The 16,365-nt window shown below is 36.7% G+C and overlaps 3 protein-coding genes across 6 annotated transcripts; all 3 read right to left on the bottom strand.

Annotated features, from left to right (window-relative positions):
- Window positions 1-388: 388 nt before the first annotated feature.
- LOC111485195 (F-box/kelch-repeat protein At1g55270-like) lies at window positions 389-4,413 on the bottom strand. The gene is made up of 2 exons (XM_023131963.1): window positions 3,271-4,413; window positions 389-2,095 (listed from the first exon to the last, which is right to left on the bottom strand). Exons 1-2 carry the CDS (start codon window positions 3,295-3,297, stop codon window positions 836-838), a joined length of 1,287 nt encoding a protein of 428 aa, XP_022987731.1. The 5' UTR covers window positions 3,298-4,413; the 3' UTR covers window positions 389-835.
- A 604-nt stretch (window positions 4,414-5,017) lies between these two features.
- LOC111485289 lies at window positions 5,018-7,893 on the bottom strand. Of its 4 annotated transcripts, none has more exons than XR_002718646.1 (5): window positions 7,139-7,893; window positions 6,021-6,185; window positions 5,869-5,920; window positions 5,478-5,782; window positions 5,018-5,133 (listed from the first exon to the last, which is right to left on the bottom strand). XR_002718646.1 is itself a non-coding variant. In XM_023132115.1 (5 exons), exons 2-5 carry the CDS (start codon window positions 7,393-7,395, stop codon window positions 5,684-5,686), a joined length of 573 nt encoding a protein of 190 aa, XP_022987883.1. In that variant the 5' UTR covers window positions 7,396-7,450; window positions 7,533-7,891; the 3' UTR covers window positions 5,173-5,683. The 4 variants fall into 4 exon arrangements, 2 of the variants coding, with proteins under 2 accessions (XP_022987883.1, XP_022987881.1); XR_002718645.1 differs by lacking the exon at window positions 5,018-5,133 and adding an exon at window positions 5,173-5,368; XM_023132115.1 differs by lacking the exon at window positions 5,018-5,133 and having other exon boundaries at window positions 5,173-5,782; window positions 7,139-7,450; window positions 7,533-7,891.
- A 756-nt stretch (window positions 7,894-8,649) lies between these two features.
- Window positions 8,650-15,741, bottom strand: LOC111485135 (mediator of RNA polymerase II transcription subunit 17-like). Its single transcript, XM_023131869.1, has 8 exons — window positions 15,502-15,741; window positions 14,971-15,169; window positions 14,116-14,229; window positions 13,840-13,925; window positions 10,584-10,968; window positions 10,013-10,474; window positions 9,527-9,850; window positions 8,650-9,442 (listed from the first exon to the last, which is right to left on the bottom strand). Exons 1-8 carry the CDS (start codon window positions 15,588-15,590, stop codon window positions 9,113-9,115), a joined length of 1,989 nt encoding a protein of 662 aa, XP_022987637.1. The 5' UTR covers window positions 15,591-15,741; the 3' UTR covers window positions 8,650-9,112.
- Window positions 15,742-16,365: the final 624 nt, after the last annotated feature.

Below are 16,365 nucleotides of genomic sequence, written 5' to 3'. Positions count from 1 at the left end.
GCCCCTACCAAACAGGTTAGGAATAGAGCTCAACTCTCCCTATGAAAAACTAGCTCCGAAAGAGGAGTCCAACGCTAACTACAAAAACAACGTCCGTACAAAAAGACCAATGTTGAGTAATATATTTATAGTCACCATCGTGACGTACGATCACCTGGTCAAGCCCCTACCGAACGGGTTAGGAATAGAGCTCAACTCTCCCTATGAAAAACTAGCTACACTACCTACAAAAACGACGTCCGTACAAAAAGACCATCCAACCTAACAGAAAAAAACATGGAAACAGAACAGGATTATGGAGATGTAATCTGGACATATAGACGAAAGGGGCGACCAGATTTCCGACAAAGAGAATGTAATGTAAGAACACAATGATTGGATATATGTATCATATAAAACTCATGTAGCAGCAGTCTATAACAGCAGAATCTCCAGAGAAATTGGGGAAATACACATGATCATGTTCTGTATGGTACCTATGAGATGATATCAAGAAAGGCTCAAAGGTCTGTCACAATCTGAATCCCCCCACACTGTGCTGCACAAATATTTGCAGTTCTTTAGCAGTTCTCTAACAGTTCAATACTACTACAAATAATGTTATGGTGAATGGACAATTTTGTTTCCCTTCTTTCTCACAGATGACAAGAAAAAAGAATCGAGGCAGAGGACAAAATCGTCCATGTGACCGAACTATTTGAAGTAGTATTGATCGATTACTAGCATTGATTCTCCCATGTTTGGCATCAAACCATGGTTCTAAGATATGTAAAGAGGAGAAACAATGGTAGAACATATAAGCATGAGAGGCCTAGGAAATAATACGAAAAAAAATTCATGCTTGAAGCACCTGGCAGTGAACTATGTGGCTTTTCAGACGACTTCGACCCGAAAGACTCGACCAGAGATTTGTGACCAAAGTTTTGAGTTGCCCTTTTCCTGCTAAGGTCTCCCATAGATGTTCACCGGGAGCACTGTCGGAATCTTCGCACTTCGAAACGTCGACAAGAGAAAGACTCATGTTATTGCGTACGATGCACAATTTTCCATTGAATGGAACAAGAGCAGCTGCCTCCAATGCCTTAGAACTCCCCAGATGCAGCTTGCTATCTATACTCTTGTTCCAAGAGTTGGATGCTTCATCGTAGACCCGAAGCTTGCAGCCATCCTTGCAGTCGACAGCATAAAGATGTCCGTTTAAGGAAACACTTGGATTCCTCCAACCTGCAACCATTCCATCATAAACAGGACACCAGCTATCGGTTTCGGGCTGGTAGACATCACTTAGAACCTGACGTTGAGTCCCAAATCCCTTCAAATACCATTTACCCTCATAAACAACTCCGATTATGGGCACCATGGGACTGCTCATATCGGAAATGAAGGTCCATCGATTCTTATTCGGGTCGTATACTTCAGCAGATTTCAAAGACCGATGGCCACCTTCATTTTCCCCACCTGCAACATACAAACAGTTGTTTATCACACACGATCCAAAGACATGTCGTCTACGAAGCATGTCGGGGGCTCGGTGCCATTTATTTGTCCTGGCACTGTAAAAAATGACTCGTCTCATTGTTCCTTTTATTGGATCTCTGCCACCAAACAAATAGAGATGGCAACCACTAAGAACCGCACAGCCAAACCCAAGAGCTTCTGAGTATTCTTTAGGGACAGGAGGAAGGGGCTGCCAAAGCTGATATATGGGATCAAAGGCATGCCATGAAATCTTATTATCTCGGTCTCTCTTAACGACGTAAATCCATTCTTCTGCAACTCCTAAACTCTTACGAAGAGAGTAAAAGAAGTTGCCAGCCAAAAGACGATACCATCTTTTGCAAACTAATCGGAGTTTACGGTGTTCAACCCTTGGGACACGGATAAGGCAAGCTATTGCAAGATCGTCGGGTAGTCCAGGAAGCAAAGGAGATTGGTTCCTGCTCCGGTCACTACGAGCCGGCTTAGGTCGAGTTGGGTGTATCGATGGTTTGATGCTAGGTTGTAGACAAAGCTTTGAGCCAGGGACAAACTTTTTAGCTCCAGCAACAGTCTTGAGGCCTGCATCTACTCTACATAAACAAGCTGTTGTGTCAACCTGAAATCATCCATCAGTGAATGTAAGCCATTCTTCCTTTTAATCCTACAAAAGATAATAGCACATATAGCAATGGTATCCATACTAACTAATTGACGTAGAAATGTAATAACACAGGCTATAAAAACTCAGCTTTCTTCAATCCCAGAAAATTGCAAGCTATTTTTGTAACTTGGATCAGTATTTTCGAGGGAATAGCTTTATCCGTCCTGTCTTTTGTACTTTTCCATAGATAATGGAAATCATCTTGGAGTATAACTAAAGAAAAACTCACATGTAACAAAGCGGATTCGCTCCTCTCCCTCGTCAACTCGGTCTAACGTCCCAGCAAAGATGATTGATTTTTTCTCGCTCGATATGGTGGAATGAACCTTTCCAAAGGCTGCCTAGTTTACCAACTTTTGGCTAGAAACCAGCTCGAAGGAAAGAGTGGAAGTCTTTATGTGATATCCCACATCGGTTGGAGAGAAGAACGAAACATTCTTTATAAAGGTGTGGAAACCTCTCCCTAGCATATGCGTTTTAAAACCTTGAGGGAAAGCCCGAAAGGGAATGCCCAAACAGGACAATATCTGCTAGTGGTGGACTTGGATTGTTACACGCCTATTAATTAGAATTAAAGCAATATTTGAAGAAATGCCTTAAGAAATTTGGAACATATCTACGTGCTTAACCTAAGGGCGGATTTGCAAATACGAGCAAATGTAAGAATATTTCCTTCTCTAAGTTCCTTTTATCGAAATTCTCAAATAGAAGCGAATCGGTATAGTTTTGAAACGATCTAATCGGTTTTGGATTTTTGTATATAAGTTGTCTTTGCAGCTTGATTTGTGTCTGTCTAATCCTTTTCTTCTGACTTCCTCTCCTAACAGATGTAAGAAACACAAGAACATGAATAAAAGACAACAAACCTTATTCTATACAAATTAGGAGACTTCATGAGTTTGTCATTCATTAGCTTCAAACATTTGCTAATCAATGATGCTAATCAATGATCAAACATGGTTAAAATCAAATTCCCATGTTGCTAATCATTGATCAAACAAGAATCTTAAGAAATCAAATCATTAAAATTCTCGAAAATTCCACTGAAGGCAGGATCATTGCACATACATATTATTCAAAATAAGTGTATAAAAAAAGCAAGAACATCGTCCAAAGGATAAAGATCTTACCAGAGGAGGTTGGATCATTCTCTCCATCTCTTCCCTTGTGGGAATATCGGCACAAGATAAATGTTCAAACTCCAACCACTACCCAACCTCACATTTGTCTGATACTACAAGAACCATTTGAAAATAAGAAATGCATCACAGATTTCTAACACAGATTACTTGCGGCAGGTCGGCTCTTCAAGCTTGTATATCCCACCTTGGCAAGTCCACAATTCAGGCTTGAAACACAGTAAATTAAAGTGGAAGAAAGAGAGTAAGCATGATTTGAGCATTATCTCAAAGACCCATTTCAGAAATCAGAGATCTGCGCAGAAAAACCTCGTGTAAAGCTCGTCCCACAAGGTCTACAGACAAGAAATCAGAAACCCCAAATCTCATCTAGCTCACCAGAGCGGTCTGAGGAAGAATTAAATGCGAGACAGAAGAAAACAGGAGCAAAGAGGCCAATGAAGGAGGAGAAAGAGACCCCTGTGGCCATTAAACCTCAGTGGAGTTTAGGGCCCATGGCCTCAGCGGCACAACCTACCAAGTACAAGAGTGCGTTCAAGAAGAGAGAGAGACTGAAAAAAGCAAACCAAAACCCTTCAAGTGGATCGAGAAATAGAGGCTTTGAATGATGGCAAATGGGTTGGTTGTTGTATTGAAGCATTGAAGAACAGAACCCACAAATGGGTGAGTGGTTGGAAGATAGCTGTTGTTGTTGAAACTTAAGATGAAGGATCAGAAGGAGCAAAAGTATGGAAAATGGGAAGTTCCCCGCAGGGTCAAACGCTCAAAAGAAAGACTCCCAAAAACCCAAAAAGAAAAAAGGAAAAGACAGAAGCTTCAACAAAGAAACAAAAAACAAAAAGTAAAATCGATAGCCCCAACATCCCTCCCCTCTCAAACCCACATCTCAAATGGCCATCTTCGTCATTTGAAAGAGCCAGAGGGAGGTCTGAAAATGGAGTTCATATGATAAGTTAAATAGCAAAGCCATTGAAAGCCTTCATTCCTCCTCCTATTCACCACTTTCTGGGGAGGCTGTAAGCAAAAAGTGCCATGGTCCATAGGAAAAACGCTTCACTTTTAGAAATCCATTTGATAATCATATTTGGTTCTCATTTCATCTTTTAATTCTTATCCTCTTTGGCTATTTCTCTATCTATTATACTTTTTCTAAAACAAGTAGCATTTTTTTTTTCTCATTTCGAAAGCCATTTGATATCTTACTCCCAAAAAAAACAGAGTATCTCGCTCAAAATTTCAAAGTAGACTACACCATGAAAAAGAAAAAGTGTTGGTAAATTTAAAAAAAAATGTATAAATGGTATCAAAATAGCTTTTTCTTTTTGAATGAGAAATAAATTAAGTAAATTTCTCAATTCTTATTTCATTTTTAATTTAAAAAGATAAATTAACTTAATATTAAAAAAAAAAAAAAAAAAGAACATTTAGCCTTTTTTCTTGGGTGGTTTCAAGGCAATGGGTATTTGTAAATAAATTTGAAGAAGATTACAAATTTTGACAGTCATTGTCTGGTAGCACTCCAACTTATTCCTGATTCCTTTACCAAATACATAAACAATGAAGGAATATAAAGAATCCTACTTCAAAACAATGAAATATACCAGCAATTAGGTGAATACTCAACTTCTTTCTCATTGTCATTTTTCTGCCAAATATGGCTTCAAATATGGCTTCAAATATGCTTCAAATATGCTTCAAATATGCTTCATTCAGCCAAGTGGAAGAAGGTGGGCTGAAGCAATGGATATCAATCAAGGGATAAGACCAGCTTAACATCTTTATTCAATACTTAAAAAGACTAAGATCTTTATTCAGTTTTCTAAGTAACGACGACGAACGAATGCCTCGAACGCACTTAAACAACAGCAGAAAGAGCAAAAAGTCAGCAAAAAGTCAGCAAAAAAAATATGGCCCAGCAGATCATTCATTCAAGTAACTTCACTGAAACAGTATTTTCCGAAACTTTACAGTCCTACATATTGTCTAATGAGACTTTTTTGTTTTCTTTCTTTTCCTTGTGCTAAGGTTGCGAGCGAAGATGCTAAAATGAAACGAATCACCTACACGAATAATAAGGCATGCCACACGCCTACTTTCCAATGAAAAAAATGAGGCAACTAAACTACATAACAAAGTAAATGGACTTTGCCAACAGAAGATGTAACAATATAAGAATGGTGCTCCAGTTGTAGCCATACCAAAATAGTGAAGGTCAGATGTACCATGAGCGTGCGTAATTATGGCAAGGTCGGTATTCGAATTGACTGAAGAGACGGAAGTTGGCTAATGGAGAATCATGCAATCCAAATCAGAACCTTCTTTTATATCAAGCCAGTTCAACCAATCATCTGTGCTTCAAAATCAATCTTTTCGTCTATGCATCATCACTTGGATCGAGCGAAAGTTAATCTGTACGAAGAACATCGCTCTGCGGACTCTGAGGCCTGAATTTCCTGATAATTATACTTGGAAATACAACCATGCATGCCATGAACAAAGTGAACTGCAGCAACACCAAAGAGTAGTAGTAGTCATTGGATGCCATGTAAGCTTAACAATTGGTAAGTGCCAAAAGCATGTGATAAGTACCAGAAGAGGAATGGTCAGGAAACCCCATATCGGCCAAAGAGCAAATGACAACCTACAAAAGAGAAGGAAAAAGGTGTTTTTCACATCAGAGAAGAGAGCAATGATGAATGCTAATAGGCTGCAATATCATAAAAGTTGGTGGGTTATCTTACAAGCAAAAAGAGATAAGCCCAAGAAGTGTTGCAATTGGTAAAACTGATAAGCTTGCTACTTCCCATTTTTCATTAAACCTTCTAATACTCCAAGCTGACATACTCGTGTAAATGAATATGACAATATTCAAGCCGATTGCCACCATTCCAAGGTATAACGGAGGTCTGCTCAAGAGAATAGAATTCAAGCAATGTACGTGAATCTAAGAATACTAATGTTCTTTAATGAAAGAAAAAAAACACATCCTGAAATATTGCAAAAAGGGTCAAACAAACAACATAGGCACAAGCAAAGAGGAGCCAAAAACATTACAAGAAGGAACCCTCACTATTGAGAACCAAAAGTAAAGGAATGTCACAACAAAAGTCGAGACCCGACATCGAAAACAAATGCATTAAAAGCCAAACTCCAAGCTCCCAAGACCCCTCTAACCTCTTAAAACCGTCGGATTCCATTCTAGCTAGGTATTCCATGAACTACAGAGAAACCCACTTGCCTGTTGATTACGCCCGATTCTTGTAATGAAATAGAGTACTGTACATTTCCGAGAAGCACATATGACATTCCCTTAGTTTGGAAAATAGAGGTGACGATTAACTTCTTCCAACATAGCATGACCACAATTGATCAAAACCAATGCCATACCAAAAACTGGAAAAGTTCTACAAAATCTACACCTACGGATACTAATCAACTAAAGCGGTCTCAATACAAAAAAAAAAAAAAATCAACAGAAAGATGCAATCTAGAAGACATGATCAATCTAGAATGACAACTACTTAATGTGTATCCTTTAGCTTTTTTCTTTAAGCGCTGAAAATTTCTAGTAAATGCAATTTCTTAAGATGTCTTGTACAAGAACTTATCAAGCTACCTGTATCTTTCTATGAACATTGACAATGAATATGCCAAAGCTGATCAAATGATTCTCTATACAAAAATTATAAGATATGTGCAGAATTAGTGAGCTTATATAAACCACAACTCTTGATTTTGAGGCACACACCAAAAGGCAACAATATAACCATTCCAGCTCTAAAAATTTGAGAAAATAAATCTGGCAACAATATGATGAAACAATAATCAGAAGTGTGCATACATCTAAGTGTTCGTTCACCTTCTTATTCGGCCATCATGCCACAAGAGAATTATCATATTGGAATGCCTATCGCCATAGTATACAATGAAAGCAGCAGAAGCAAGCCAAAGGACATTCTCTACAACTTCAACCCACGTCCGACTCTTTGAAGTATGAAACGACATAGCTTGAAACCTCGAACATGCATCATCCTCAATATCATCACCACTAGAAGCATATCCCTGGCTATGCCTCTGCCTCATATAACCACCCGCTACGGGTGTTCCCCCCGACATGGAGGAAAGAAAGGACTCCAAATCTATCAAATGTTGAGTTCCCCAGATAACTTTACTGCATTACCACTCAGATTAAACTCAAAATTAAATGCCAAAGAACTCACGAATTGATTGACACAAGATCATAGAAAAGGTACCAATTCCATCAGAGATCCTCCAAATGAATATCTGCAACAAACCCACATCTGGGTCTCTTCGTATTCCAATCCCAACCCCTTTTATAGAAACAAAGGCTTCGAATTCTCGATAACCCAGAATTGGACTTCAAAAACGCTTCAATACCCACAATGTAAATTCTATTCTGGACGATAGAGATCTGTAAAGCAGAAGGTTAGGATTTTGATGGGGAGGATGAGTGAAGGGGGTTATTCGTTGCGTGAAAGAAACTAAGAATATGGGGTTTTGAATCGTGCGAGACAATTCTTCTTAAACGCCTTTCTTATTTGCACACTTCCTCAGATTTTTTTTCCTTTTCCTCTGTCTTTGCCAGATTTATTTGCTTTCCCACCAATCAAAGTCAACATTAAGGAATTAAATCACATTGCCCAAATGCTAATTTGCCTGTAATGTGCAAAATATTAAATTCTTTAAGAAAAATTAAAAATATTGGATAAAGGTCAAAGTTTCTTTGACTTTTTCTCATCGCTTTGGAACAGCATTTGGAGTAATTAAGAAAAAAAAAATATTGCCTTTTCTTTTTTTTACTTTTGTTTTTGAAGAAATCAATAGAAAGCTTTGGATTTGAATAGTGAAATGTTTTTGAATTTTGGTCTTCAAAATTTAATGTTTTTTTTGACTTTTTATGTCCATGAAACTTTTGGAGTTTTCCCTATTTTCCAAGATGGCTTTTTATATTATAGAGATTTTAATGAACCTTTAATGAAATTAGGTCAATTTAGTGAAACTAATTATCAAAATTTATATTTATATTGATGGATGTATGGATACCAACAGATATTTATGCAAATAAAAAATTATTTTATTTAAATTTAATTTTTTTTTTTTTTTTTCGTTTTGATCTTTATACTTTGAAAGCGAATTTTGACCAATAAGGCGTCAGTACTAAATGATATATTTTGATCAGTACATATATCAACCTATCGATGAATACTACAATTTTTTGTTATCACGTGATTTTATTGAGTAATTTTGAATATCATCATCTTTTTTTCTAGTTCTTGTTTATTTTTATCTCATTTTTAAAACACTATGTTAAATTTAATGGCATTTTAGAGCATTATATAGGCGAAAATAAAGGGCAACAAAATTCCCATTTGAATGAGTAATGTTCATTATATTGGCAAAACAACAATATATGAATTCCATTTCATGATCATAACGTAATTTAACTTTCACAAGTTACCGACGTCGTACCCATAGCATTCATCTTAAGTTAAATCATCCACTTTGTGATTTCAAACGAAGGGGCAATGGAAGAAAATCACATCAAGACAGATGACTAGTTATAGATGATTAGTGATCAATTATCTTGGAAAACAAGTGTAAATCAAGAATACTCACCTAAACGGTTTCTTCCTCTTGAAGTCAGCTTCCAGCCATCCATGTCATGCGCCCTACATTTGCTATTATGAATAACATATGAAGGTGAGTAAGCAATGCGGACAAAAACTGATGATTCATTAGATTTGAAAACATGGGCAGAAATTCCAAGAGCTCGATGAAATTTCTGTTTGTAATACCGGACAAGTAAGCATGGTTATAGGCTACCACCAAATCCACTGCACAAACTAACCAAATCCATTAGTGTAGATTGCAAAACTTCCAGAGATAAATGGCCCAAAAACTTCCTGTATTCAGGCACAACATCTGAGATGTTGAAGTTATGTTTCCTGTCCTCCATTAGGCCATCGTCCATTACCAACCACCAAGAAAGGCATCCTTGAGCATCTTCTGGGTCCACATGGGCGACCAGACGGAGTGTTTCACCTTGTTCTAGCTCAAATGACAGACTTAGGAAGTCACGGCTCACCTTTATTCCCCAGGTTAGGGCTTCCTCATGGAGCCAAAGAATAATTTGGCTCGCAACCTGTTGCAGAATCAAAACGATATTGTTACTATTACTTTCCATCGATAAAGAAGCTCAAAACAAGGAAATCTAATTTGTGCTCACCTGCAACAGGATTATAACGGGAAGATCAGCCAAGTCACAGCCATATCTGTTCATTGAATACATATCCTTGGAATTTCCCTTAAACAAGCCAACTACATCAGGAGCACCTTCCCCTTCAATAGTGATGCAATCATCATTTACAACCACTTTAGTCTGAAATTGTGATTTGGTCACACTATTCATTTTATGACTATCTGATGTACGAGCCTGGATAGAAGGAGGATGAAGTTTGGACTGGGGAACTTCCATAAAAAACGTCCATGAAGACTTTCGAGAATTCCAAGTGGGATGAGATATCAATTGAAGAAATGGAACTTTCCAAACCTAAGAACAAACCAAAGATAAACTACATGATTAATAGCTGGTAAAATCAAAAACAGAAATCATAGTTATTGTAGTTTTTTTTTTATAAAAAAAAAAAGAAAAGAAAAATGAGGCACTGTGCTTTCATCGGAAACTGAGTTATTAAGAAATTAGGACTCTTACCACATTTTCAAGCTCCATAAGAACCTTGTTTGCGAATATTCTGTGAGCCAGAGACAAACAGAAATGACCAAGAAGTCCAGACCCATCATTAGAAGGTTGACCTGATTGCCTGCTTAATGATGAAATGGGTTTATCATTTGATTTTACAAATACTAGCTCATGGAAAATTTGTTGCAGATATATCTCAAAGGTTGTATAATTAGGATTCCGCAATTTCTTTTCAAGGGGGTCACTTCTATCTGGTAGTTCAATCCCATCAAGCGAATCAAAAGGTAAATTTGTATTATCCAGAATCCCGGTATTTGCATCTTCTACTGTTTGGCAGCTTTGACCAGTTGGCACCAGAGAGATAAAAACCGACGTACCCTGATCTATACTTAATTGCAAGTAATTTTCTCGTATGCCAGTCACGTTGATACCTAAGGATGGATTGAATGCTTCACGATTCACAAAATCAAACACCTGGAACCAGTATAGTGAGAAAAAAAAAAATGATGTATCATATATCATGTGGTGGGGGCCAAGTTGCAAGGACTTGTAATGAGCAAGATCAAAGTATTAATGAGACTACCTGCTCACTGAAAATGGCATGGTGAACTTGACGGAGAAGTGAGTTAGTTTCCTTAATGTACTCATCGTCATTTGTAAACTCCTTCTCACTTTCAATTGGAGACTGATTGGATGAATTTGTGGACTCATTTTTACCACGTTCCAGAGGATTTTCCATATTACATCCACTGAGAAATCCAAAACAAAGGGAGTGGCATGTATTTGGAGGTAAACTAATTGCCAGCATTCCAGACGAATCACGATCAACACGAATAGTAGATGAAGATGGTCGAAACACAGACGAAGGATCACATGATAAATTGTCAAATAAATCGATGGTAAAGCCTTCATTTGCAGGAGCTGGAGCAGCAACGCGCTGTCTTTTAACCTTCCAATTTTGCTGCAATCTGATATACATCATCAGCAAATACTGAAAATCTATGAAGATGGGAAAGTATTAAGAGCATCAAAAGGATTCCAACTGTTTCTTTAGAAATTACACTATAATACACTGATATATACTTGTATTTATGGTTCATTAGATATTAAATAAAGCTAACGCCAATAGTTAAAAAAAATAATTATTAAATTTCAAACGGGGAAATCTTCCATTTAATGAAAAATCATGAAAGAGTTAAATAGTAAGCTCACGATATTATGAAGGCTGAACCATAAATAATCCACAGATTGTTTTAATTTTAAAAGGAACAAGACGTGATTAGAAAAAGAAAGAGAAAAGGCATGACACCATAAAAGAAAGAAAGAAATAATATGAGAAGATGCAATATGAGAGGTGCAACTTATACTGTGGCGGGGGGCTAGGAAAAAGCCCCCATATAGACAGGCTAAACAAAGCTATAAACCGGGCAAACGGGAGCAACCACCATACAAGCTGCGATTTATTGAGAAAAAGGAAAGAATGCAGAAGAGCAAACAAAAAATAAGCCCACAAAAGGGGAATTCTCAATCCCATACTTACCAATAGAATCAAGTCAAATTCAAAAGTATGACATAAAACTGATAATCACAAAAACTCCAATCAACGGACACAGATAAAGAAGCATTAAAACCATACAACCTCCCACACCATTTTCAAAGATCTTTCACCCATCTAAAAATTCTATTATTCCTCAAGTGACCCTAATGAAAAGAAAGACCTCTCTACAAAGATTTTTTTTTAAAAAAAATAGATATCCAGAAAACCGATCTTCATCTCTGCAATACAGGAGAATTTCAGGAACTCCCTCAAATGGAAGTTTTTTATAATAAAATAAAAATAGTAAAAAAATTCAGTTTAGTGAAAATTACAATGGTCATCTACAATCCTACCCTTTTGCGTTTACAAATAAGTTCAACAATTAAAAATGAAGCCTAAGCAATGGCAATGGCCTTCTAGAACCACAATTGAGATAGTTGGAAATCCAACTATTGGATTAAACCCCAAATCTACTTGCGATAATCTTATACATTAAAGTAGACTCCTACCACCAAATTCTCCAAAGTCCAAAGCCACTTAATTAGAAGAGCAAGGTTATTAGTCAGCCATTACCAATCCTCAATCTGCCACTCACAAACAAACAAACACCATGCTCCACTTAATCAAATGAAAAGGCACATTCTCACACACCCTTCGTCTCGCCTGAGCTTTTTGGTTCTGGCAATAGACACCGAGGAAAATTGAATGTGGACGAAAAGATCACAACAATTATTGAAAGAACTAATTGAATAAAGGTTAATTTTATACCCTAAAGGAAAGTCAATTGTTTTTTCCTGCCGCTACACACCTTCGGATCCCAAAAGAAGAAAACTTTGAGGTTATGCTGTAAAGGTAAATCTAGATTTCATTGTGGCAATTAATACCTAGAATGGATAATTTATCTCATGAATCTTTTAGTATAACATATGAGGCTTCATGGAGCCTACCACTTTGTGGCATAGAAATATTGTGCGTAGCTATAGTAGTAGGTTGCATGTTGCAAGGACAAGGGCTCTAGTAAAAATGTCTGAGTTGTTATTGTTTCAGGTTTCCCTATGTTCTTCCAGATTGTGAAATCTTCAATGGGGCATCGCTCTAAGACCTATTTTTGGGAAGACAACTGAGTGGGTATCAAACCCTTTTGTTCTCCATTTCCGCATTTATACTGGATGTCCAATAAAAGGATGCACTTGATGGCCTCTATTTTGTCTTCATCTTATCTGTATTCTTCCATTCATTTGGGCTTTCGTGGTCCTTTTACAGACCAAGAGATGACGGAGGTGGCAAGCCTTCCTACATCATTGCAGACCCATCCTTCTTAGCCATTTACCCTTCTTTCGTCTTCCTTGTCATCCTTGTGTGTCCTGGGAGGAGGAACATTCAGGTTTGGTCCCTAATCCTTCTTAGGCCTTTCTTTGTAGATCATACTTTTACATTTTGTGTTCTTAGGCATTTTCTTGTAGATCACTTTTTTCACATTTGGTGTTCCACTCCCTCCTCCCACAAGTTTCCTATGCTTTCTCATCTCTTTGTAAGATTAGAATCCCCAATTCTTTGCTTAGCAGATAATAAATGGGAGATTTAATACCCTGGATTGTATCCAGAGACTTTTTTTTTTTTTTTCTGCATCAAATGATATATTCGTTGTCGGAGGCAAGAGGATGACATCGATCATTTATTATGAGATTGCTAGTTCGCTTACTCCCTCTAGAGTCGATGTTTGGCTTCTTTTGTTCTTTGTTTGGCTCAAAGCAGAGATTGGTGCTCTATGATTGAGGAAGTGCTCCTGAACTCTCCCTCTAAGAAAAAAGCAAATCTTGTGGCATGCTTACTTATGTTGTATGGTAGGGTATTTGGATAGAGAGGACAAGTAGCATTTTTAGAGAGGTGGAGAGATCTTGGGAGGAGGTTTAGGAGGTTGTACCTTTAATGCTTGGTTATGGACATTCGTCCCTAGACTAGTGTTGGGATTCCTTTCGTAATTATGGGCTTATTTTTTATATGCCCTAATCCATTTTTTCATTTTTCTCAATGAAAGTTTGATTTCCTAAAACAACTAGATAGATAGATAGTATAACATATAAGGTGCAAAGAAGTTATCTTATCAAAAACTTCTAATTTATCTAAATCGATAAAGGCTTGCAAATAAAAATCATAGTATATTTATACCTTGCGATAAAACTTTTTAATTTTAATTTAAAGAGTATTACCGTGCACATACTGCCAGATTCACAATGACATACAATTTTTAACATTGATTCATTGCAAAATAATCGTTGGATCAATGATGAAAATTGATTACCGAATTAAAGCCCCATAAAATCTTGCTTCCCTGGCAACCTGGCGTTCCAAACCTTTAGCAGACTGCTTGAAATACTTACCAAGATGCTGTAAAAAGTAAGGGGAAGGTGATAAAATCAGTCATTTCCAAAATTATAGTACAGATAATGAGATGAAGTTTTAATTGAATAATCTGCTAACTAATCTTTTCAACATGGTCGTGCTGGCCCAATCAAAGCAAGCTAATAAGATGAGGCAATCATCACTTCTGTGAACAAAAGAAGGATAAAAATAGTACTCGAAAGCATTGTAGTTTCGTTGCTACAGACACTCCAAGATCTGACAAAACTTCATTAGGTAATGGTTTTGGCCTTGTCATCCCAGCCACTGTTACTGCATCATTAGCTTCCACCTACAGTAATATCAAGACAGACAATATTTTGTAATAATATTTTTAAATAGAATATTCTCAAGAAACCAGTTAACTAAAATTACAAGCAGAGAAAAATAATCACAATTTCAAGATCCTGATAGTTAGCAGTTAACTCCTATCTCCTCCCTAGTGAAACTGACAGACAACAGTTCTCCCAACCTATTCTTGCAAGAAAGAATGAGAAAGGAAATAAAGCATATCCATAAAGCTAATAAGAACTAAGGATCAGTTTGCAGGTTTATGATTCCTCGGTACACTTGAGATACGCGCTTCAGCATTTGTGGTGTGCACCTCAGAACCAGAAGCCCAATATTCTTTTAAAATGTTTGTTTTTTCTCCATAATCTCTAATAAAATCTCTAGCTTCTTCAACTTTTTGTCATCTTAATATTCATAATACTATTTTACTTCATGTGTAAAAAAGTTAATGACATTTTTCTAGTATGTGCCTTGCACTTAAGTTCCAGAGGACTATTGAGCTTTGGACTTTGCTGCCACGCTTTCAAAAAATAAAATGCAAAGACATAAATGTAATGTAAAATCTATGACAACTTGCCTCCACATTTGCAGGCACTTTTTTCTAACAAGAAACCTTTGCATGCACCTTTATTGAAACTAATACAAGCCACGTTTCCCCAATATTTATACCCAAAAAAAAAAAAAAAAAAAAACAGGGTTAAAAAAATCTAGCAAATTAGAGGCGTTTGATATAAAAACTCACGGTGTTGATGAGGTCTATGATAACAGAGAGCTCTTGATGAGCCAACTGCAAGTTTTCTATCATGCTCTGCCATTGCCACGGTGTTGCACTCTCCTTGGAGGTCTTCTTCTGCTTCTTTTTGTCATCGTCCTTCTCTATTGCCCAAGCAAAGTCAATTCTCCGAATAAGCGACAATCGTTTCTCTTCATAACCAACATCTCTGTTAACGGTATAGCAAAAATCAATCTCAACTAATGAAAAATTAACGATAAATTGCTCAGAAACTTTCATCACGAAAACCGAAGAATACATTTAAAGATTAGATTCCAGCCAATTTAGCATAATGAGATCAATTGTGTCAGAGTTCACTCTAAGCAATACCAATGTACAAACACGAACGTAACCAGAATGAAGAATAACGAAGCACAAGCACGCATTCGTCCACTAAGACATATCTTCTTCTACCTTAACATGCATACGAACTAATTAACATTTCCTCTGTCATCTCAGGATCCAAAAAATGGGGGAAAACCAGATAAAGAAGGAACATACGATGGAAATCGTTCGAGACCATTTTCTTCTATGGCCTCCAAGCGCTTGACGGGAAGCTTGTCGAGAGAAACTTTCATGTCTCCGTCCATATTCACACAGTATTTTCCCGGGAATAATGTGGGGAGGGAAAAATTTTGGAGCGAGCCCTAAAACGGAAGAGAAGTCCGGTATCGGGATGAGAGTCCACTGACAGAGAGATCAGCCGACGACTGTAAAACGAAATGACCGCTTTGTCCCTGTATATTTTGCATAGACATCTTCCTTCGGTGGCTTTTACGGTAGACATTTCCTTCTAAAGTTTTCATTCTTTTTTTCCAATTTAAATGGTTAAATTATAAAATAAAAAAAATAGAGTAAATTTGGTATTTTATTTACCATAAATAAATAAATAAATATATATATAGATAAAATAATGCAATTGTAACCGAAAGATCAAACATTCACAAATTACAATCATCACTAACATCGATTATAAATATTAAAGATTCTTAACATTCATAACTCTGTTAAGTCGTAACTTTGTTTTCAGGTTGGTCGGGTAGATCTAAAAAAAAAAAAATCAACCACGAATCAACTTGAATTTTCAATTTTCAAAAGTCCAACTACCAAACCGTAAAAAAAAAAAAAAAAAAAAAAGATTTGAGGTTGTGTAAATGTTGGATTAGATAGATCAAATTGATCGGGTTATTAAGACATACGAATACCCCCAATTTTTTATAAAATCAAACACTAAATTAGTTTATTTTAAAATTTTAGGAGACGTAACTAAATAAAATATAAATTTTTAATATTAAAATAAAATATTTAAACGTGAAGTAAAATATATATATATATATAGAACGACTTTAGATTTTCATAACCTAA

The sequence above is a fragment of the Cucurbita maxima genome, unplaced genomic scaffold (genome assembly GCF_002738345.1).
Source record: "Cucurbita maxima cultivar Rimu unplaced genomic scaffold, Cmax_1.0 Cma_Scf00010, whole genome shotgun sequence".
NCBI classification, from domain to species: domain Eukaryota; kingdom Viridiplantae; phylum Streptophyta; class Magnoliopsida; order Cucurbitales; family Cucurbitaceae; genus Cucurbita; species Cucurbita maxima.
The sequence above is the reverse complement of the archived record's forward strand: the minus strand, read 5'-3'. Positions and strand labels throughout refer to the sequence as shown.

What these genes read in the sequence shown, in the direction of transcription:
- LOC111485195 (XM_023131963.1), bottom strand. Translation starts at nt 3,297, where the DNA reads ATGGAGAGAATGATCCAACCTCCTCTG. An exon ending in GAATGATCCAACCTCCTCTG is followed by an intron (nt 2,096 to 3,270) that starts GTAAGATCTTTA and finishes GGATGATTTCAG; the next exon opens with GTTGACACAACAGCTTGTTT.
- LOC111485289 (XM_023132113.1), bottom strand. Translation starts at nt 7,395, where the DNA reads ATGTCGGGGGGAACACCCGTAGCGGGTGGTTATATGAGGCAGAGGCAT. An exon ending in CATGATGGCCGAATAAGAAG is followed by an intron (nt 6,186 to 7,138) that starts GTGAACGAACAC and finishes TCTCTTGAGCAG; the next exon opens with ACCTCCGTTATACCTTGGAA. An exon ending in TCCTGACCATTCCTCTTCTG is followed by an intron (nt 5,783 to 5,868) that starts GTACTTATCACA and finishes GTGTTGCTGCAG; the next exon opens with TTCACTTTGTTCATGGCATG.
- LOC111485135 (XM_023131869.1), bottom strand. Translation starts at nt 15,590, where the DNA reads ATGGACGGAGACATGAAAGTTTCTCTCGACAAGCTTCCCGTCAAGCGC. An exon ending in CGAAACTACAATGCTTTCGA is followed by an intron (nt 13,926 to 14,115) that starts GTACTATTTTTA and finishes TACTTTTTACAG; the next exon opens with CATCTTGGTAAGTATTTCAA. An exon ending in TTATGGAGCTTGAAAATGTG is followed by an intron (nt 9,851 to 10,012) that starts GTAAGAGTCCTA and finishes GTTTGTTCTTAG; the next exon opens with GTTTGGAAAGTTCCATTTCT.